Here is a 22,645-nt window from a genome sequence, read left to right as displayed (position 1 = left end):
CTATGTACCTCGGTGGTACTGTAGCAGGAAGGCAGCTTCAAAATCATCTTCAGAATTTTGTTCTGAATCCTTTGAAGTGGTTTTTTTCCTAGCAGTGCAACAACTAGACCATGGCACAGCATAAAGCATGGCCGGTCTAAAAACTTGTTTGAATATTAGAAGTTTATTCTTCAGGAAAAGTTTGGATTTCTTGTTTATAAGAGGATACAAACATTTTATATATTTGTTACATTTGGTTTGAATGCCCTCAATGTGATCTTTAAAAGTTAAAAATTTAAAGCTCTATTTAATCCAAGATATTTCATTTGACTTGACCAAGAAATTGGAACTCCGTTCATAGCAACTATGTGACTAGTGACTAAATACTACTAGTTTTCAAAAAGGATGCTCTAGGCCCTAGAGTCTAGGCTTATGTGGAAATATTTTAAGTTTTGTTTTGGAAGCGTTGGGAGATATCTTTCTTTTTTGTAAATAAGAAGAGAAAATATCTAAACTTTTCTGTAGTCTGCTACAAATTACACGAAGACTTCTTCCTTTAGCCGAATTAGATTTGTGGCAACCCTGAAGAAAATCAGGGAGGTCCGAAGTGAAAATGTTATACAATATAGGCCCAAGAATGCTACCCTGAGGAACTCCTGCTCTAACCGGTATTCGTTCGGATTTCGAATTTTGATAATTTACCTGCAGGGTTCTGTCATTTAAATAATTTTGAATTCATTTCATAACATAGAGTGAAAAATTATTTTTTTTCAATTTGGCAATGAAACCATCATATTGTCGAATGCTTTTTTATGTCTAGAAGAGCAACTCCAGTTGAGCAGCCTTCAGATTTGTTTGAACGAATTAAATTGGTAACTCTTAAGAGTTGATGAGTAGTTGAATGCCCATGGCGAAATCCAAACTACTCATCTACAAAAATTGAGTTCGTATTGATGTGAAGCATCATTTTATTTTAAATTATCTTTTCAAAAAGTTTACTTATTGAAGAAAGCAAATTTATTGGACGGTAACTAGAAGCTTCAGCTGGATTTTTATCCGGCTTCTAAATTGGAACAACTTTTGCAACAACCCCCCTCCGCCCTATAATGACAACCTGAGAAAAAGATATGGCATTTGAGAAAAACTTCGCTCATGACTGATGATTTTCATCTAAGTCTAAAACTGGCTACTTTCCTAGGGGTTTCCGGAAAGTTACTGGATCCTGCCATTGTACTGGGTTTTGAATTTAAATGTGATTTAATGGTATATGACCATATTCAGAAACAGGCCACTTTTCCGAGGGGACCGCAACATAGCAAGGTGTTTATGTTAGGGTTGTCCTCCAAATCGGAGAACAAAGAGGCGCCTAAACCCCGTATGGTCGTTGTACCCCTTCCTCCCCTACTTCGCTAACATATGAAACAACATTTTGTTCAATATTGAAAGTACCGTCTTCTGATAAGGAAAATACAAATGCCTGTTGCGTTATCATAAAATGCAACCATCACTCTCTTCTCTGCTTCAGAGACCTAATTTAAAACTTATCGAGTTACTGAAAAAAATTAACGTATTTTTTGGCAGTTGTTCTATCCCACAAAAGGCATGGCGTCTTTGTGAACTATACTAGGGTGCTTTTCCACAATATATAACGGCTTGTTTAGGACCCCACATTTGAAATTTCATAATTTATTACATTCCAGGAAAAATACTTGAAGCAACATTGAACCATAACAGAAACAATGAAATACTTGAACATTTTTAGATAAAGTATAATAGTCAAAAATGTATGACATACTTAAATTTTGCGTAGTTCTGCGTCATATTGTGGTCGTTTCTAAGACACAACCCTTTAATTTTTTTTATTCAAATTTTTGGAACTCGGGTCTTATTTTGAATCATTATTTTCAAAACATTTGTTCCTCAGGGTAGAGAATCACTTTTTAATTCATTTTTGAAAATCCCATCTGATAAATTTCATGGCCGGATCGCGTGTTCTTTGATATTTCCTCCTACGGACATTTTTCACAAGGATAAAGAGCTGAAGATCGTCGTCTATTATAATTGAATCGAATTCAACCTCGCATTTTGGTACTGAGGCAGCTCTTGCTCCAACTATAGAAGTAGTCAGAGATTCAAGAGCATAATTAACATCGTATTTAGTTTGCAAAGGAATATTTGGATCAAAGTTATATTTCATAAATGTCCGATATTGCTCCCAATTAGCTCTATAGTAATTGAAAGTAGAGCTGTTATTTCTTGGCATATTTAAAAAGTTACTGGAAGGTGATCAAAACCGAAGTCAGCATGCACAGCTAAAAAAAAGTAGTGTAAATTTCCGTTACTATGATGCACATAAATGGAGCGTCATATATCATACAAGTTTAGATTATAGATCGTGTAAATTTATGAGACATATCATGGAATATTCCATATATTTTATGCAACTGTCCACTTCTGTTTGCAACATTTCTTGCAAGCTGCTAGTTTACGTGAGAAGGAAATTTACATGTATGAATGTTTGCATGCATGGATGTTTACATCGCTAGTAAAAATCAGAATTTTTTGGTGTGTGGGTAACTAATTAGTGAATAGTGTGCAGAATGCAGAACAATCATCAAACAAAATATTTCTATTGAAATTGCTTTGAGCATTATTCCGTGAGCGTTGCTTTGCATTAAAATCACCAATAATAAAGAATTTAGACCTATGACGGGTAAGTTTCTGAAGGTGGTCACCCTTAAGAAAATTCTTTTGCTGGTCTACGTATTGAAATGGCAAAAAGGCAGCTATAAATGTAAGTTGTCTATATTTTGTTTCGACAGGAGCTCCAAAAGTTTAAAAACTTTGTTTTCAAATGATGAAATAATTTTATTAACAATTATGGTAACGCCACAACTGGCGGTCATTTCAATAAATGAAATAATTTACGTCCCTTTTACCCTTATGGTCAGGTTTAAGGAACGTTTCAGTAAAACGGGCAATGTACACGTTATGAACTCTCAAAAAGTTAAATAACTTTTTTTTATCTTGTTCGTTTATTTGTAAGGCTCAATCGCGTTGGCTTTACGGAGCCGATAATTCATTGTTCTTTGTTTGTAGCAAAATTCACAAAATTAGAATTCTATGTCTAGTAGGAGTTGGGCCGAATACTTCAGGCTTACCTGAGGTTAGAGGGGTACATTGTCGAAAGGTAGGAAAAGGGAAGAAGCTTGGAGGTAGGGTTTCGTTGTCTCATCAGAGTGATGTACCCAGTATGCACCGTAGTGTGGTTCTAAATTCGTCAGGAGTTCGACCGGCTATGGTGACCAGTGGGCGACGATGAGACTCGTCGAGACGGGAGACAAAACAAATAAAAACTATTAAAGAGATACATGTTAAATAGCGCGTCTTATGATCTTTAATAGATCCAGCACAGACAAACAGACATAGCACTCATAAGTTGTTCATCGAACAAGCATGTAACGGTCAATTTGTAAGTATCCCAGTTGGTAGTACTGCCACATGTGGTGCGCATAATAAATTCCCTTGCGTTTGACGTTTACACACTACCGCCATCTGTTCAGCGTACTACCCTCCACAGTGTACTCAACAGATGGCAGTAATGTTTTAGCGACGATATTTTATAATGCGAAATATTCAATGTGTTATGTCTGTTTGTCTGTGGATCCAGCATTCCAATTCAAAATATTTAATGATTTCAAATCCATTACAAGTGGCGCCGGTGGTGTAGTGGTAAGCGTGATTACCTCTCACCCCAGCAGGCCTGGGTTCAGTAGTAAGCCGTTGATCCCCGGTTCATGAGTTGATGGGTCTGAATAGGTTCAAACATGGAGTTAGTTTTTAGCACACCAGCAATTATGTCGATTAATGATTTCTGTTAAAAAACCGTTTTAGGAGCAGTAATGCTACCTAAATCAAAATCAATAACATTTCCGTTAGAATTATGATGGCAAGATTTTTTATCTCGATTTCTACCAGCTGCAATAGAAGCATAGGTAGCTCTATTTACTTGCTGAACATTGTAATCAGCAGGTTTAGATGAAGAATTTGAAGCAGAGAAGCTATGAATGTACACACACAGGGTATGAATGTTTAATTTGTTGCCCAGATTGGCTTATTTTGCTGGATCTCAGTGAAAAACATGCCGATACGCAGCTAAAATACATTAATTTTGCCGAGATCTTTAGATGCTGAGCTGGCCATTAGATTTACTATCCTTTTACCGACATTTATGTCGAAAAATACGTTTTAAGTTTATGGTTCATGTAAATTTAACAATGCACGTAAATTTGTCTAAGAAGATTTAAATACAATTTTCCAAGTGTGCGGATAATTTTTGAGATAAAGAGAAAAAAGGGTTTAGCTACCATACCAGAGTGCATTATGTAGTACTACTTAGCATTTATTCCTTAGCTTAAAGCATCCGAAATCTAAAAGATATACTGCTAAAAAAAAAAGATTGCCGCCAGACGCTCTGCTTATAACATTTAAACTAAATGTTTCGCTTTCTGTCATTTACCACATTTATAACTATCTGCAAACTACCCATTCCCCCCTCCCAGTGGACAACATTTCAGAAGCACAAACAAAATAAACAGCCTTTCACAGAACCTGTGCTCCCAAGGAAATTGCACACACGTACCCACGATACCTATATTATTTGAAGGCCTTGATACGGTGCAATTTTACTTTGCAATCTCTTTCTTCCTACGTTTCTTCCCGCTTTCAGGCTTTGCTATGGCTTTTCCAACAGGAGTTTGGGTCCTTTATGTCTCAACGGTAGTGTGTTTTTTTGGGTGGATCGTATAACAGCACTGTTGATAACTGGTTTCCTCTGCCTCTATTCTTCGAGATGTCTAACGATACTCATTACTGAATGCGTTGTTTTTACCAACGGAGAAAAGTGTTACTCAACGACGATGACATTCACCCAAAAAAAAAACACACTCCGCTAGTCACCGTTTTTGGACAGTTCCAAAACATGTGAACTTCATATACATTTAGTTTTGGCTATATCAACGTTGCCCACGGCGACGTTATAGTTTGGTAGTGGAAACCATGCGAGGGTGGGAGTCGTCCTCAAATGATGCTCCATTAATTGATGCGAAAAAATTGGATTCAACAGCTTTACTTAAGTGTGACAAAATGGAAGTGAGAAATTCGTTTCGTCATCAACGGTCGGCAACCATAGCCGTGGGTTGCTTCTAGACCCAGCACTCGACAGAATTCGGATACCGCTGGGCAGTCTTTATCAAACGGTCGACTGATTCGCACGGGCATTCATATCACTGCGGGAGGAAACGTGCGCGTCGAGTTGTGTGATTTTTGAGTTTTCAGAACGATGTTGTTATCAAACGAAGAATAGTGTGCACTTGTGCAAGATATTTACTGAACGAGTTATCAATGCATTTCGAGAGTTGCTATACTGCGTGGGACGTGTCATTTCATTTACGAAAGGATGAGGGTTGCACGGCTGGTTAGACAAATTAAACATTCCGCTTATCGTAAGGTAGGGTGTTTCGATTCGTTATCAACGTGTTCTGTGTAGTGTTTCACGGTTTATGATCGCAACGTCGAAGTGAAGTGTGATAATAGCCACGTACCTACTTGCATTAAGCATGAGCTAGAAAACAATTAAGTCAATTTTGAATCGATTGTGTCTCGAAAAACAAATACAAAACTGTCCACGCTATCGGTTTTATGAAACCAGTTTCGCATCGCGTCCAAATTTTCATGCGAAAATAAACTGTCGCTTGTGGAGCAGCGCATTGCATTTGGCGCTATAAGACGCTTACGCGTCTACATAACGCGGTCGCTGATATTAGCCATCCCGAACCAGCCCATGTGTGAATTTTGTTGTGTCTTTCGGTTGTTGGGTGATACCTTTTGGTGGTCATCTTCGCCGAATTCTTAATTAATTCCAGACTCGGAATTTAATGATCATCTACGAGCGTTGATGTTTTATGGCACCTTACTTCTTGGTAGGCCGGTGGTGAACGCCGGTTGCTGCCTCTGTGATATGATTGAAGCATGGGGTGAATCGAGATGTGTACCAAAATGTACCGACACAACTCCAGGGGCATTGAACTGCTAGTGAGGAAGGGTCATGTGGTGCTTTATCGATTTGTCATTAATTGTATTTAATACTGGTAATGATCGGAACTTTTGTATTACTATATGGAATCAGATTACTTAGGGTGATTCGTGAAATCATAAGCATTCTCAATGCACTTTCAGTAACATTCTATTATGTTTTTCTTATAAAACTGTGGCTCTGATACGAAAAAAAAAAACATACATCGCTGAATTTTGGATATGTTGTGTAAAAAAATCTAAATTTGGTTCCGAGACCATGAAAATCATGAAAATCGATTAAAATCAATGTTTTTCAATGAAAACCCTTGATTAAGGTCCATATTCATATTTTTCCTAAAAACTAGATTTAATAGTCTATCATTTGACCTTCTGATCCAAATACTAAGTCCAGTGTAATTGTAAATGTTCAGTGCATAGGCTGTGCCTTCCGCTAAGAAGGCTTATCTAGGGACCAACCCCCTAGTCTATACACCTACTGTCCTTCCCGTTGCACTCGTCAGCTCGTGCGATACTCTAGACACACATGGGTGGTCGTATCCGGGTCCTCCCCTGGGTAGGCTCGTGTCCGTCCAGGTTCTGGTCCATTAACTTATCTATATGCATGGTAATTATATTTTTAAAGCTCACCTTTTGATTATAATGTCGAAAATGCTGAAACTAAATAAAGGTTAGCGATCCATATAAGGTGTGTGCTGCGACGGAGAAGTAATTGAAGGAAATGAGGTTCTGATGTGAAGTATAGGTAATTCTAAAATAGGTAAATCAATTAATCATTAGCTGCTAACAGTTACTAATAAATGGGTACGATAAATCACTCATCAATGAGTATTGCCACTCCCACTGAAAAATGGGCAAAACCTTAATCATAAATGGATATTCGATTCCTACCGTGTATTTAAAGTAAAGTTAGGATCTTATCAAGCAAGCACACACCTTTTACGATTCTTATCCTACTTACGGTTTCCAGCACATACGACTTTTCCTAGATACAAGCTTCGTCCAGTATACATTGGCTGTCTCCAACCGGCATGATCCTTTCTGTCTGCTTCCTCTTGCCGGTGCAAGTTTAATTCTTCTTTTCTTGTTCGAATTTTCCTTTTCTCCTATTGATCTTCTGGTCGTGTTCCCATTTGTTCTCAGGCAGTTAATATTAGTACATGATAGGAAGAAAGAAAGAAATAGAACAAGTTAAGTGTGAGCCGCATGCATTCCCTAATAAAAAATAACCATAAACGAACGATAACCCAAATCATTGAACTATTCCATAAATGGTTTGGATGATACCCAGAACACGTCGTTAAGCAAATTAACCATACAATTTTTATTAGGGTTGGTTACTTATTTGGGTCATGGTGTTGTCTTCCCTATTTATTTGCCTCTATTCGCTCTCATATCGCAACGTTTAACTCTGGATCAACAATAGAAAAGGGCCCATCAGCATTTGTAAACAAACCGCTCCAAAGCCCCCACTCACAAAGCGAAGGCCACCCAGGCAAACCAACACCATCATCGGATAGGGAAAACTTCCACCTACACGAAGACGGTGTTGGCCCGCGCGAGCAGCCCCCGATCTGTGAGGAACGGGCTCTGGACGGTCTGCCCACAAAAACCGATGGGCCCCCTTCCATTGTTGATCCAGAACTCACCCCCTTCCCTCACACTATTATGGTCGGAAAAGAGAACCCATATTTAGGAATCTATCGCGAACTGCGATGCAGAAGATATTAATAGCAAACTAATCTGGAACTGGTCTAAGACATATGACCCAGTGAGTATTGACACCTCACACTGTTGTGAATGAGCACGGACGCGAGATTTACTAGAGTATTAAATGCAAAACGCAAATTCAAAATAAAACTTGACAAGTCATCGTCAATCCCCTTATTCTTGGGCAGGGTCTGACGATGTGAATCTGATTTTGATCAGTGAACGGGCCCCATATGGTACATTTTCTCACTATGAACATGTCATTTCCAGCCTATCTGAACTATTTAATAAATGGAAACCATAACATGGGCTACGCTTCCCCTAAGCGGGCCCTCCGCATCCTATCTCTGTCTTATCTCAAATGCCAATGGTTTGAATGTATCAATATATACATTGGAAATGACGTTCAATCAAATAAACCCATACCCCACTCACTTGGCCAGGCTTCAGAATCGTCCAGTGGGCAGTGCGCTCTACACTCCAAGTTCCTTCAAATTCACCCCAAATTTGATATTTTACCCCTTTGAGTGTTGATTAATCACAATGAAACATTGTGACAGAGCACGGACTTGAGGTTACTAGAGTATTAAATAATCTAGGTCCTATTTAGGATTATATCTGAAAAATCCAAATTTGGCCAACGCCCACCATAAGGAACAAAATTACCAAATTCTAAGTCAACTCTAACTTTTTTTTATGGAATTGCTGTAATATGTATATAATTACTTGTTTGGGAGGCGGGGTAAGACTGAAACCCAATGGATTGTTATTGTTGTATCGTTAAAAGCTATAGCATCGAACAAGCTAACAATTAGTAACTGTGGAAGTGCATTTAGTTGTATGCAGTTGAGAGCACGCAATAAGCTAACATGTGATAAGCAATAAGTTTGAAATGCGAAGAAGAAAAAGAAGGATAAACAGAAAAACAAAAAGACATGTACAATCATACTCTACGCCCAGGGATGCCGAGAAAGTTTGCAGCCCAAAAAATTCATTTCGCATCATTATTGAGGTTCAAAGGAACCAATCGTTATGACCATTTTTAAAAGTGACAGTTATTCCGAATCACCCAGTAAATAGTTGATAACTTTTTGCACAGAGCTCGAATCGATTTGTGGTTTTCGGTAAAGCTGTTCTGCATAGTTTGCCTAAATATAAGCCTCAGGAATGGCCAATATTGCACCCTCTCCGAATTGTATGAAACTTTTCGTAATTTTTTGTTACGATTCACATTTTTGATAAAATTTGGCCGTTTTAAATCTTATGAACTTTTCAAAATGGCATCCTTGAGATTTTTCAAATAAATGTAACATGGTTGAAATGACGTCTGGGACAAAGTTGTAGAGCAAAATAATGCCAAAAAATGTTTTTAATATATCGCAAAAAAAAAAAAAAAAAAAATTGGAGCACAAATGTGTCAAAATGTCAATTTTTTATATATAAAACTGAAGTTTTTTGGAATGTTCAAAACTATGGACACTTGTAAACTAACAAAATCGTAAAACAAAAACCTTTGGTCAAATTTTTAATATTTTTATTAGTGCACTTTTTGGTGTATTTTTTTACATTAAATTTCAATTAAACAAAGTAACATGAAAAAAAGTGTTAACAGAAAGTTTAAAAAATTAACTAAAAGTTCTTGTTCAACGATTTTTCTCAATTTGTATGTGTCCATAATTTTAAACATTATAAAAGTTACCATGTTTCATTTTTTTATAAATTTTAAAATTCGGGCAAGGACATTTTGAGCTATTTAGGTATTTAAGATTGTTTTTTTGAATTTTTACTTGAAACAATTCTTGTATATTTTTTCTTTGTTTTTCTCTACAACTTTGTCTCAGACGTCATTTCGATCAGAAGTGTCGTTTCTGTGCTACAATTTAAGGAAAAATTTAAAGCAAGCATTTTAAAAATTTACATGATCCAATGTGGCTAAATTTTAGTAAAAATGTGAATTATCGCCCATACAAAACAATTATGCAAAGTTTAATGCAAATTGGTGAAGGTCGAGTCTGATCGATTCGTCATTTGGCGTGGAACTGCTCTTTTGTGACAATTTTTGTGTCTTTACTAACGTCAAAATTCTCCGGTATCCAAATCGCAACCAAATTCATGCATATTTGGCACCTGTCTAGGTCAATACAAATTGGGAGCTATGCCCGAGGGGGGCGTCACATCTATATCGCAATTTAAGATACTCGAAAAAGCTCACACTAGCGAATCAATCTACGAAAAATCATCTTTTCATCATGAAGAATCGTCCTCAATCTCCTTTCTAATTACAGCAAAACAAAATCTTTCATGCATCGTAGATAGAGTCACCTCCCCCCTCGGTTATACCGAGAGTCGAAGAGACTTTTGGCACTAGTAAAGTGAGAAAAGTCGCGTCGTTGTGACGTGACTCTCCATTCGATTTACACAGAGAGTCACGTCACCACGACTCTCGGTTTAATCACCATTGAATGAGTGGAGAACATGAGGTTGTGAAACTTGACCCACCTTAATGACTATATTTAAATATTTGTATTTGGGACTATATTTAAATATTTGTATTAAGACATTGATTTGAGTTTTATTTTTAACACGTTTGGCAACCTCTAGTTGAAGCTCAGTAGACCAATAGGGAAATTTGACTATGGTTCTCCAGTAACTAGTAGACAGTGTTTGGGAGCTTTTAGACCTCCTTCTGCTAGTTGAAACTAGAACAATTTTCTATCTATATGAGTCTGTCATCGTTTTATGGACATTCACCATAGCGCTGGTTGATCCCTTTTCATGGTACGTTAGTGGTATAAGACCGACCACTTCGAACTCTGGTCCTAAGCTCTCCTTGTTGACGGTTATGAGACTCGAATTTGAGATTGGAAACAAAAAAGGGTTCGAACTAGTGTTCGGATGCATGATCAAATATCAGTATCATCGCTTGTTTTTGTCACTAAGAAGACCTATTTTGATTGGAGAGAATTCGGAGAGGTTCTAGAATGTTTCAAATGATACGGAACATCACAATTGAAAGAGAATTTTTGTGAGCTTGATAACACGTGAAACATCAAAATAAACAACAAAAACATATATTGCACATAACGGCGGCCTGTATTTGTTAATTTTTTTTACGGAATTTATTGCTTGTGAGCTATTATTATCATGTAAAAGTAACGTTACTATAAGAAAAACACATGTCTGTTCGATGTACTTATAGTTTTTTCCTTGATTTGTTTTCCGTCGATCTTGTTTTCCGTGCTGATTACCAATGCTACCGACGCCAGGGAGGCAGCTCCCACACCTGGACCCTACCTATCGACCCATCAACTCATGAACCGGGGACCAACGGCTTTACTTCTCTGGCGTGATCAGAGATTTAATGCCTCAGAAAATCTCGGCGGTGCCGACTGGGATTGAACCCAGGCCTGGTGGCGGGAGAGGTAATCACGCTTACCACAACACCACCGACCCTGCTTATACTTACTGTGAAATATATACAATTTTCATTAAATTCTGAGGTATTACAGAAGCTGCTACAATTTGACATGTGCCGGGGTAAGACGGCCACCTTTGGTTGCTTGAAACTGGATGCGTAAATAACAATATGTCGTTTCTGAAATATACCAAGCTTTTTTTTCGAAAACATTTGTAGATCTGTCATCAGTATGGATTCGTTATATGGAGGCCCCAGGGGATCCGTCAGAAAATCCGGAACATCCGTAAAAGTAAATCAAGGTTCAGGACTTCTAAGAAGCTTATGTAACCGACATTATAAGTAAGAAGATCAAGGCATTCCAAATGGCGATGGTGTACAAGTAAATTAAGAATTTCCTCACTACGCGGCGCTAGTGTACATGAGAACTTTCTGTATCTATAAGCTATATATTGAAATCTTCGCCATCTACGAAGTCAGGACATCTACGCGAAGTTCACACATATTTGAAGAGATTGATCGAGGTGATTTCCCGAAGACGGAAACATTCTAAATAGTAAAGATATCGAGATGTATTGTATACGGGAAATTGACTTGCACATTAGCGCCGCATAGTGAGAAAATGATGTATTACTGTTATCTATCCAATGTATTTTGCCGAAGACAGTAACCTTTTATATGGCTAGGATCATGATATATTCTATGTGGCCGTCTTACGCCTGGGGGTGGCCAACCTTACCCCGCATTATATTATCCTTTCATTATTTAGTCTGTTTTTGATTGGTGATAAAACATCATCAAATGAAAAGGAAATTTATTTAATTAGGGAAAGTACTCTAAAGATCAATAATCACTAACTTTATCGCAGAAATTTTATACAGTGTTTGTTAAATTTTACTTTAAGCTTAGGGTGGCCGTTTTACCCCGTCGTCCCCTATGTATGATTTAACTGTATCGAAAACGAATACCTCATTGCCTTTCCATAGTTATGAGGCAGTACGACATGAACTAAGCAAAGGACACGGACATATCACAAGAGCTCAATGTGCTGGTCGCAGTGATTATGACCCGAACAAAAAAAAACCCGAATTTATCCACCTATGGTGTGATCAGACCCTTCTTACTTATTCAAGTTTATTTATTTTATTGTCATTATCAGTGACCAAGCCCCCCACCCCCGTGTCATCCAGTGACGCTACGCCACTGCCTGGGGGTACCCGGAATATATCCGGGTGTAGTCTATTTGGTGAGGCTACCAGTCACCTTATCATCGTATTTTAATGTGATTTAATGGGTTTTAATTCAATTCATATTCAAGCAACTTCCCCGGGGTACCCGGAACATGTCCAAGTGTGTCCAATGTGGTCTGGAACACTTAACACGACTTGCATTGATCTTATTTTTGAATTCTGTTGTAATTTGATGTGTCGCATGATGGTTTTAATACGTTTTCCGTTAAATCCAGCTTGAAGGCCCATATTCACCGGATCTTATTCCGGCCATATCTCCGGAACCGGTTCACCGATTCCAAAACCGTTCTATAGCGTTTAATGGGACCCCAAGACCTATCATTTGGTGCCGAGTTTGTCCAAATCGGTTGAGCGGTTGCTGAGAAACGTGAGCGCATTCATTTCGTTACATACACACACACACATACACACATGTGATGTGATGTGAATAGAACCCACCATCAGTGCAAGGATTACCTATGACTGCAGATACTTCACTGGTTGTAAAGTTCTGCCTGATGGTTTGTTGCAGCAGGGTGAATCAACTTCATTGAAGACCTTTGGAAGACAAACGACAAGATGTACGTCTATCAACACGTGACAAGGGACTGGCAAATCCACGAACCCTTGTCCAGTCTACAAATCCATTGAAACCCTTAGGCTGCCCCCCCAAACCCAGCATATAATAATGTTTGATTAATGAAACGTATTCAAAAAAGGGATATTTAGAGAGAACAATCTTCAACTGGAACGTACTCACCAAATCAATATATCCGGGAGCGCATTCTCGATGCTTAATTTTCTCTAGTCATTTTTAAACAATTCCTCCTCCTCCAGCCACAATAACTAAATATCACTTTTCTTCTTCATGTCACTCTGTGCACAAAAGCTGAGTGGTGCGAAGTGAAATTTTCTTCATGTTGGTAGTGCTGAAATAAACGTTTCATCACCGTCGGTTGGTAGAGAGAAGTGTCAAACGGCTTTTTGTGCAGAGCCGATTCGTGACTTTGTGATTGTTTGTTGACATTGTTCATAGCTGGAGTTTTTACGGAGTGGAATAAAATTCAGAATGAAGTGTTTTGCTCACTTTTGCTATTATAAAGATGGACACGACGAAAAGCGAAGCCTATTCAGGTTTCCCAAGGATTCAGCAGTACGAAAAGAGTGGCTCAGTTTCTGTGAGGTGGATCTCAATTTTCAAATCAAACCCAGTGACCGGTTGTGCAGTATTCATTTTGATAAAAATTGTGTAAAACATCTGAATTCAGTTGCTTATCGTGATAAAAATGCAATCCCTACACTGCGAACATATGATGATGGTCCATTTATCAGTGAAACAATTGACGAAAGCAATTCACTGAATCAACTTTTATTTCGATTGAAATGTACAGGTACTTTGTGGCCCTGAGTAACACTGTAGATATAAATTTTGATACAATCAAAAATCAAAACATCAGTTTATATAAGCACTTGCTCAGCCTCCTAGTGAATATCCCATACACAGGAGAAAATTGTCATAATTTACAAGGAAAAATTTTGAAACGATTTGTAATGTATAGAATCAAGTGTGCTCACGTAAAAAGAACAAAAAAAACGAAGATTCAATAGTGGAACAATGTATAATGTTTGATTTTTAAGATGTTTAAATAAATATCCACAGAAAAGTCTGTATAATGCATCCTCATTTAATCTCATCCCTGTTTTGTTTCTGTCTGCAAAATATACTTTCAGGGAAGTCAAGAAAGAATAAAACCCTGACACATCCTCTACCTGACTTGCAATCAAACATAGTAATTTTTATTTGTATAAATTGTTGCAAATCAGATGCAAATTTAATGTGGCCGACGATATCTATGGAAGTGCTGTCGAAATTCCCTGGGACCTCCAATGGCAACGATTTGACTTCCCTCCAAATCGTGTGAAACTCGAACATGAAAACTCTATAGAACCCCCGTAGAACCTCGCTGGCAGCAACTAAAATATCCACTGAAACCTCTTCTGTCGCGGGAAAAATCTGTTGAAATTTCCTGGAACTTTTGTACTATCATCACAAATCTCCTTAGAACGTTCTCCGAAGTCACAGTCGTTCCTGAGCGAAAAAAAATCGGAGGGGTCTTTTTCAGCGCAGGAGTCTACTTTGGTCCAAAATACGCAATAATACTGTTATTTTTAATTGTTTGAGTCGTTTCGAATCACGTTTTTAAAAAGATCAAAAACATTACTGAAAAATATTTATCTTTTATTTTGGACGATAACAATACTTCTATCTATTTCAACGAACCACAATGATAAAAAAGTGGTTCGATTTGACAGCTCGAAAGTGGTTCGATTTTGAGGTCCGTCTTCGCACTACTCAGCACAAAAGCAATGCACACCGCAAAAACCTAATAATAGATCAGCGTGGTCGAGTCACACCGTCAACAAAGGGAGCGAGAGCACATCAGGCACCAAAGCAACAGGGGAAAAACATCAGCACAAATCATTCTAAATAGAATTTTCGCGTCCGGGACATAAAACTATTCAAATGCGAGCACCGAAAAACTACACGGCAGCACAAAGATAGCCCAAGCTCTGATACACACACACATACACACATACACACTTACACACACAGACATGTTCCGATCTCGTCGAGCTGAGTCGAATGGTATATGACCAGGCATACCAAAAGTACCGCCTCATGACAGTATTCCAACGGCTGTCGCTTTCTTTTCCCTACGACAGCCTTGAGATTGAACTATAAGCGACAGCCCACAGTGAGGCTGTTATACGACATGCAACGTTGCCGTCTTGTGCAGTACACGACAGCTCGTTCTTAGTCATGTATTTTGTTCGTTCGGCTATGACAGCCTCGGATGGTCATTCGTAACGTTCCTCGTACATACAACAAGCAGTCCGTCGAACTGCCGATTCGTTGCTGCTGTCTTTGAAATTTTGTTTGTATGTCGTAAGACTGCTACTACACTACCAGTGTGGCGCCGGAGCTCGTTCGGTTGCTATCACGTTCGTGCTGCCCATTGCAAAATTTTCATCCGATATTTTTTTTAAAAACGCGCGGTCTCCGGCGAAAAATATAAGCCTACCCGACACCAACCTGACTTCTACCAAACCCCAACCCGATGTTGGCCCGACATTGACCCGACATAAAAACAAAATTGACCCGACATCGACCCGACATTTGGCCGACGTCGACCATAAATTGACCTTACATTGATCCGACATCGGGCCGACATATCTGTTCGGGATCATTCTTCTGGGTTTCTTCCACACTCCACTGCCGTATATCAATTGTATATAATGTCTCGTGACAGCCTTTTCGTGACAGCCACTTGGGTAAGCTGAGGGATGTCGTCGATTTGTGAAGGCTGTTATGACGACAGAAACATTGAGAACCTGGTCATAAAGAATTGTATAAATACAGCCCATTTGGTTCACTACGTTCCAAGCACGATGATTTTAGCAAAGCGGGTATAGATACGACTGTTCTAATACAGCTTTCATTCGTTCGTGCGTGCGCTGTTGCCAATACACTTCGAATTCAGATCTGAACGTACGGTAGCAAGCGGCAGTAAAGCACACAAAGCAACTGTCAATTCAGGTATAAACCAACTGTCGCGAGGAGGCTGTACTATTTGGAAGCCTGTATATGACACTCGGCCCTCCGGGCCTCGGATCGATAGTCGGTTTTTCAAGTGATATTATACCCTCCTTTGTAAGAAGGGTACAAAAAGGAAAAACGAACATTAAATTGAATTCAATCTGTACCAGTGGCGCAGCCAGGTTTTTTGTATGTTGTAAAAATGATGCGATGAATCAAACATCTAATTTTTATTGAAATACAAATGACATACTGGGAAACAACTTCTGCTAATTCCATCAAAAATCATTTTTTTCAATTCTTGGAAAGTTAGTTAGATTTCCTGGAAAACAGCTAAAAATACATTTTCACTAGATATATATCCCACCTACCAGAAAATCATTCCTGAGAAATTTACTCTGTGTAAATTAACAGTGGAAGCTTATATGAAAATTATTTGTAGAGATTTGAAAGAAATTTAAAAAAGTCGGACAAAACTTCCGGAGATCGTTGGCAGAATTAGTTGGGAAATAAACATTCAGAAACAGTCGGAAGACATTTTAGAGAAAAGTCTGGAAAAAGGAAGAAGCAAGTTTAGAGGCAAAGACATCCGGCGCAAGTCAGCATGACGTCTTGGGTAAGTAGAAAGGAGCGCTCCGGAGAAATCCTATGTAAGCAAGTCTGAAAAAAAAACTCCCAGATGGTGTCGGAAGAAACTTCAAAAGGAAGCTGGAGTAATCATCCAGGAGAAGTTCCAGGAATTTTCTGGTGGGTTTCGAGAAGAAACTTCAATTCTAATTAAACTGGAACTGGAAGAATGTCCCGGGAGTAGTCGGAAGACACATTCAGGTGAAGTCAGAAAAATCGTGTAAATTTATGCTAAATCTAGCGTTAATAACACGCTATGTATCGCTGAAATTTACACGAATTTTTCAAACGGTGTGGGGTGCAATTGATCAACCCGTAAAATAGTTCTCCAGTGCCTTTATAACTTTATGAATTTTGGTTCCCTGAATCAGAAACAGACGTTAGAATCCTGGTGCGAAGTGTATTTTAAGCAAATAGATGGAAACTTTTCGAAAATCCTCTATTTTTTTGGCATTGGAAGCTGTATTTTCGCAATATTTTAAATACTTCGAATTCAGTGACACCTAGTTAAGTCACATAACCATTAAGAAGCTAATGACAACCGTTGTTGGATCCATACAATCTTTTTTTAAATAATGGGTATTAAATATACTATCCTGCTGAGAAAAAAAAACTCATCAAAACAATGATTAAAGAATGCTTTGATGAACTAGGGGAAATGGATGTAATGTCGGCCTAAATGCCCCTTATTTGGGCCCATACATAAATACAGTAATTGAATAAATTTTCAATAGTGACCCAAATTTTCCATTAGAACCGTCCTAATGACGCGTTCATCTTAATAAAATTTATAAATAGCAAATTTTTAGCGATGGGTCCAATCTTAGATCCATAGGCCAACATTAGAGCCATTTCCCCTGCTATCAAGATTTTTCTTGATATCTATTACCAACAATTTTCTACGGAACAGCCGAAAACCAAGGAGTTTTGAACAATTTCACCCCGGTGATCTATTTGCTCCCAGATTACGGTAGCTATAGATGAAACTTGTGGAACAAATTATAAAAAACGGAGATAATTGGCATTCAAAAATCTTCTCGATATGAAAGAAAATACTTTTCTTTGCCTTGTAAGACCACTACAGCAACTTTTCACCGGGGGATACCTACTGAACAAACAAATTGATTATTGATATTTTCAATACAAAAGAAGTAAAACGTGGCCTATATCGTTCATATTAACTCACATTTGAAAAAGTGTAATAGTTGATTCACATTTTTTATATAAGGATAATTCTATATTTGCATCGTGAAGGGGGGGGGGAGGGTTGAACCCTACCCCCACTCCTTCCGCCAGTGACCTATATAGTTGCCACATTACTCATTAGTGTATTTCAAACACAAGCTAAAACCTTCAACCATAGTCGGCATGACCCTAGTTAATAGCTTTATATACGTATGTTTGGGGTCCATTTAACGCTTCCAGCCATGTACACACGAGTTTTATGTGAGGTCACTTGTAATGAGTTTCTCTAATGAATATATACCTGATGCCACTTAAAAAGACACCTTCGGTGGGCTTCCCGGAGTTGTGGATCGCTCTTCATTCACAGTAGGTAGGATGGCATGCTCGTCAGTTTGGTGGTGAAAGAGTTGACGCAGATAGAATGGGCTAAGCATAAAGAATAATAAACGAAAATCCAGCAAAAAAAAAAACATTGGCGATCGTTGTGCCACACAGGAAGAATGAATGATGTGATCGTAAAACGATAGGTAGCAATTATTATCCACGATCTTCTCTGGCGCTCAAATTGACAGAGAGATTGGTACGGATACGGAGAGGAGTTTGTGGAGGAGGAGGAGGAGGAGGAGTGTATTTAAACGCAAAAGAGACAAAGCGCCAAGGTCAAGGTTGCTACCGGCTGATGAGGGAAGTGTGGACAGCTCAGTGCCGCCGCGCCGCTAGAATGATGTTAGCCGCGGCTACGGTGTGCTATCTGGTATTTTGTTGATTTGTGAGGATGAATCAGGTGGCTGATGGCTGGGCGCACGCGATCAGTTCGAGAAGGCACATATGTAGGTTCTGAAAATGTGTGCCTGTTACGATGATGTCATGAGAATGCAGTTTTTGTGAAGATACAGCACAGCTCTTTGTAGATGCCTATCTTGAATAATTAATGATCGATTCGTAGTTTGCTTTATTCGGTACCCGAGTAGACGAGAATATTTGATTTATATGAGAGGTAATATCACATTTTGCAATTACATCTCATCAAGCTATTGGTATGTAATTTAAATGAATCAATTCAATGACATATTAATTGCTTATTCTGCTGTCAGACTAAAATTAACTTTTGAATTAATGTTACCAAAATATCATAACAATAGCAAATTATGCTTTTATAGCAGAATAAACTATTAACTTGTTATAGTGCACAACTTACAAATAACATAATAAGATATTGAAAGTAAAATTTAATATTATTTTATTCTGGTTTTGCTATTCCCGTCTACCCGGGTATCCGTCGTAGGCTTACACTATCGATGGAGACCTTACTCACCTATTACATGAGCATGCTGGAAAATTGTCGGTTGGGTAATTAGTCAAGATAGGGAGAGCATGGATTACTCTGCTTTACGACATTTTGTGTTGTGTCTGTTAATTTCAAACCAGATTTGAAATCTTATCAGTCTGGATTTTGTAGAGTCTGAAATGAAATTGTCGCTTAAGGTATATTTTCCCATGAACGCTTTGAAGTTCTCCTGCTAGTCCAGATCATAACCAAATTCGTGAAAGAAATACACATTTTTTCCGAATAAAGTTAATCGATATTATCGGGTTTCATTATAAAATATACCTTTTTCAAATGTTAATTATTCAGCACACTCTAATTTTCAAGTCAGCATTTGTCAGGAAAACTTGAGCGAGGCCGTTTTTCATCCTAATTGAATTTTGAAGATTTGTAATAATTTTAGTTCAAAATAGCCTAGAGTGGCTGAATTGGAATTCCACTCCATACTCTCTAGGGCAACCATTCGATGTTAAGATATATTTTTGGAGATTTTACTTTCTAGCCATGATGAGGAACATATGTTCCAACCAACTGCTTTTGATACGGTTCCCCTTCTCAACATTTTAGGCTATTTCAACTCACCTATGTTCTTATGCGAATTCTTTCGTTTATTGCTACCATGCATTGCAGATTCGCCAAGCCACGATCGGCGAATGGATTCTGAAGCTACTGTTCGTGTTCTCGTGTATGATCATCACGGTGGTACTCATAATTCACAAGTACCAAAGTGTTTCCAACTTCAAGAATGCCCTCTACTATCGTTACGTCAGCGACGAGCCGTTCTTCAACGGTAGCCCTAGGAACGTCGACCGATTGCGGGTCGACTGGCATGACTATGCATATATCGAGTACGAAGCGGGTCGGGAAGGCCCGGGGGAGCACGGGAAGCCTCTCAAACTGTTAAAACCCGAAGACATCAAGTTGAATGAGAAATTGTTCAAGGAAAATGGCTATTCCGCGGTGATTAGCGATATGATTGAGCTGAATCGCTCGGTGCCAGACATCAGACATAAACAGTGAGTACCTATTTATCTCTATATTGGCTTGTGCTGAGAAAGGTGCAATGCGAAATAAATCATGCTTTTAGTCTCAACACTATCTAGTTTACAGGTGTCGCAAAAAACACTACCTCCAAGAACTACCAACGGTCAGTGTTATTGTTATTTTCTACAATGAACATTGGAGCACGTTGCTGCGTACTGTTTACAGTGTGCTTAATCGCTCACCACCACATTTGCTGAAGGAAATTGTTATGGTCAACGATCACAGTACCAAGGAGTTTTTGTGGGAACCCTTACAAGAATTCGTTCGAACAGAGCTTGCGCCAAAGGTGAAACTTATCAACCTACCAGAGCGGTCTGGGTTAATTGCTGCTCGATTAGCCGGTGCCAAAGTTGCCCGTGGAGATGTACTAATCGTACTCGATTCACATACAGAAGTCAATGTGAACTGGCTTCCACCTTTGATCGGTAAGCTTTCGGAGTCACGTTCTACTGATTGCGTATACATTTACCTAATTTCCCTCTCGCCCATTTCTAGAACCCATCGCCGAGAACTATCGCACGTGCGTTTGCCCATTCATCGATGTTATTGCTCACGACACGTTCCAGTATCGCGGTCAGGATGAAGGTAAACGTGGTGCGTTCGACTGGAAATTCTACTACAAACGATTGCCTCTGCGGCCAGAAGATAAAATTGACCCAACGGAGCCCTTCGAGAGTCCCATCATGGCCGGAGGCCTCTTTGCTATAAGTGCCAAGTTTTTCTGGGAGCTCGGCGGGTACGACGAAGGGCTAGACATTTGGGGTGGAGAGCAGTATGAATTAAGTTTCAAAATCTGGCAGTGTGGAGGAAGAATGGTTGACGCACCTTGTTCCCGCGTGGGTCACGTGTACCGAGGGTATGCACCGTTTCCGAATCCCAGGGGAACCAATTTCGTTACCAAAAATTTCAAACGGGTAGCCGAGGTGTGGATGGACGAATACAAACAGTTTCTGTACGAGCGAAATTCTCTGTTTGATAAAACCGATGCGGGGGATTTGACGAAGCAGAAGGCTCTGAGAGAGAAGCTACAATGTAAACCCTTCAAATGGTTCTTAGAGGAAGTTGCTCCGGATTTACTGAAGCGATACCCCTTACGGGATCCACTGCCATTTGCATCCGGAAGAGTGCAGAGTTTGGCGAATCCTAAATTATGTCTGGACTCTCTTAACCACGGAGAAAAAAAACCAATTGGAGTGTTTGGCTGTGCGGCGAATAAAACCCATCCTCAGAACAATCAGTTCTTTTCGTTGTCCTATTACCGAGATATCCGGGTTGCCAGCGTGGAAAAGTGCCTGGATGCCTCAAGCGATGATTCGGAGGTAGTACTATTCAACTGCCATGAATCACAGGGAAACCAACTGTGGAAGTATGATTTCGTAAGTGAATTTGAGTTGATAATCTGAAGAATTGAAATTTTCAATTGTTGTCTTTGATCCGCAGGAAAATAATTTGATTTTGCATGGAAAGCCCGGCAGAAATCAGTGCCTTGATCTCGTGGGGAAGAAAGTGGTAGTATCCAAGTGTGATCATAGGAAAAAGACACAACGGTGGGAGTGGGGGTTCGTGAACCTGACCAATATGGAAAATTGGGATAGTTATGGAGCAAAGTTGTTGCCATAATCGTGGGTTGTTTGATTTTTTTTTTGTTGTAAAGAATTCTTTGCAGAGACTGTTAATTGTAAATAAAATTGTATGATCCTCATCAACTATTTGTATGTAATTTATTTGCGATGCCGCTATGTGATACACAGAAGAATAATCTGAGAGATTGAAATATGATGACCATAATAATAATCGTAAATTTCACGTACGTAGTCACAAAAAAACACTTTGAATGTAACAACTCAAGGCGGGAGTAACCAACAATAATGGTACAGCACGCAACAACCACCCTACCACTTTCTATGTGAGATGACTACGTTGGTCATGACGAGAGGAGCAACACAATAGTTGGGTAAAGAATAATTGCATTATAACACACCATAGACTGGAAATGCTTTCGAAAACGTGGGACTTTAGGTAGTGATGAATCGTCACTAGAACTATTCCACAGCCGCAGACAGTAAGTTTTTATGAGCAAATCAAATGCACACTCTTTTGCCGGTAGATTTGAAGAGAAATTCCTCGTCCATTACTGTCGCATTAATGGCCCTTCGCTCAATTTTAACTTATCTTATATTTCTTGATTAAAGAGACTTCAATTTTCATACTGCAGTACTCTAGCGGTACTATCAACCTACCCTCTTCAGACCTCTCTAGGTAATAAATTATCACACTTAAGCTCAGAGTAAACGGAAACTTCAATTAAAAATCTCCATCATCATAATCATAATCATCATCATTCAGGTTAAGTGTCCTTTGGTGAATACCGATGTCGTCTCCATTCCACTCGATCCATGGCTGCACGTTGCCAGCCTCATAGTCTGCGAAGGCTCTGC

At 38.9% G+C, this 22,645-nt stretch overlaps 1 protein-coding gene across 1 annotated transcript; it reads left to right on the top strand.

Moving 5' to 3' along the window:
- The first annotated feature begins 5,246 nt into the window (after positions 1–5,246).
- LOC135711901 (N-acetylgalactosaminyltransferase 6-like) lies at positions 5,247–21,911 on the top strand. Its single transcript, XM_065234878.1, has 5 exons — positions 5,247–5,488; positions 19,794–20,179; positions 20,274–20,632; positions 20,703–21,583; positions 21,648–21,911. Exons 1-5 carry the CDS (start codon positions 5,438–5,440, stop codon positions 21,825–21,827), a joined length of 1,857 nt encoding a protein of 618 aa, XP_065090950.1. The 5' UTR covers positions 5,247–5,437; the 3' UTR covers positions 21,828–21,911.
- The last annotated feature ends 734 nt before the right edge of the window (positions 21,912–22,645 follow it).

The sequence above is a fragment of the Ochlerotatus camptorhynchus genome, unplaced genomic scaffold (genome assembly GCF_037179485.1).
Source record: "Ochlerotatus camptorhynchus isolate MF236.1 unplaced genomic scaffold, CSIRO-AGI_Acam_v1.1 ptg000443l, whole genome shotgun sequence".
NCBI lineage: Eukaryota > Metazoa > Arthropoda > Insecta > Diptera > Culicidae > Ochlerotatus > Ochlerotatus camptorhynchus.
The sequence above is the reverse complement of the archived record's forward strand: the minus strand, read 5'-3'. Positions and strand labels throughout refer to the sequence as shown.

What these genes read in the sequence shown, in the direction of transcription:
- LOC135711901 (XM_065234878.1), top strand. Translation starts at nt 5,438, where the DNA reads ATGAGGGTTGCACGGCTGGTTAGACAAATTAAACATTCCGCTTATCGT. An exon ending in AACATTCCGCTTATCGTAAG is followed by an intron (nt 5,489 to 19,793) that starts GTAGGGTGTTTC and finishes CATGCATTGCAG; the next exon opens with ATTCGCCAAGCCACGATCGG. An exon ending in CCAGACATCAGACATAAACA is followed by an intron (nt 20,180 to 20,273) that starts GTGAGTACCTAT and finishes TCTAGTTTACAG; the next exon opens with GTGTCGCAAAAAACACTACC.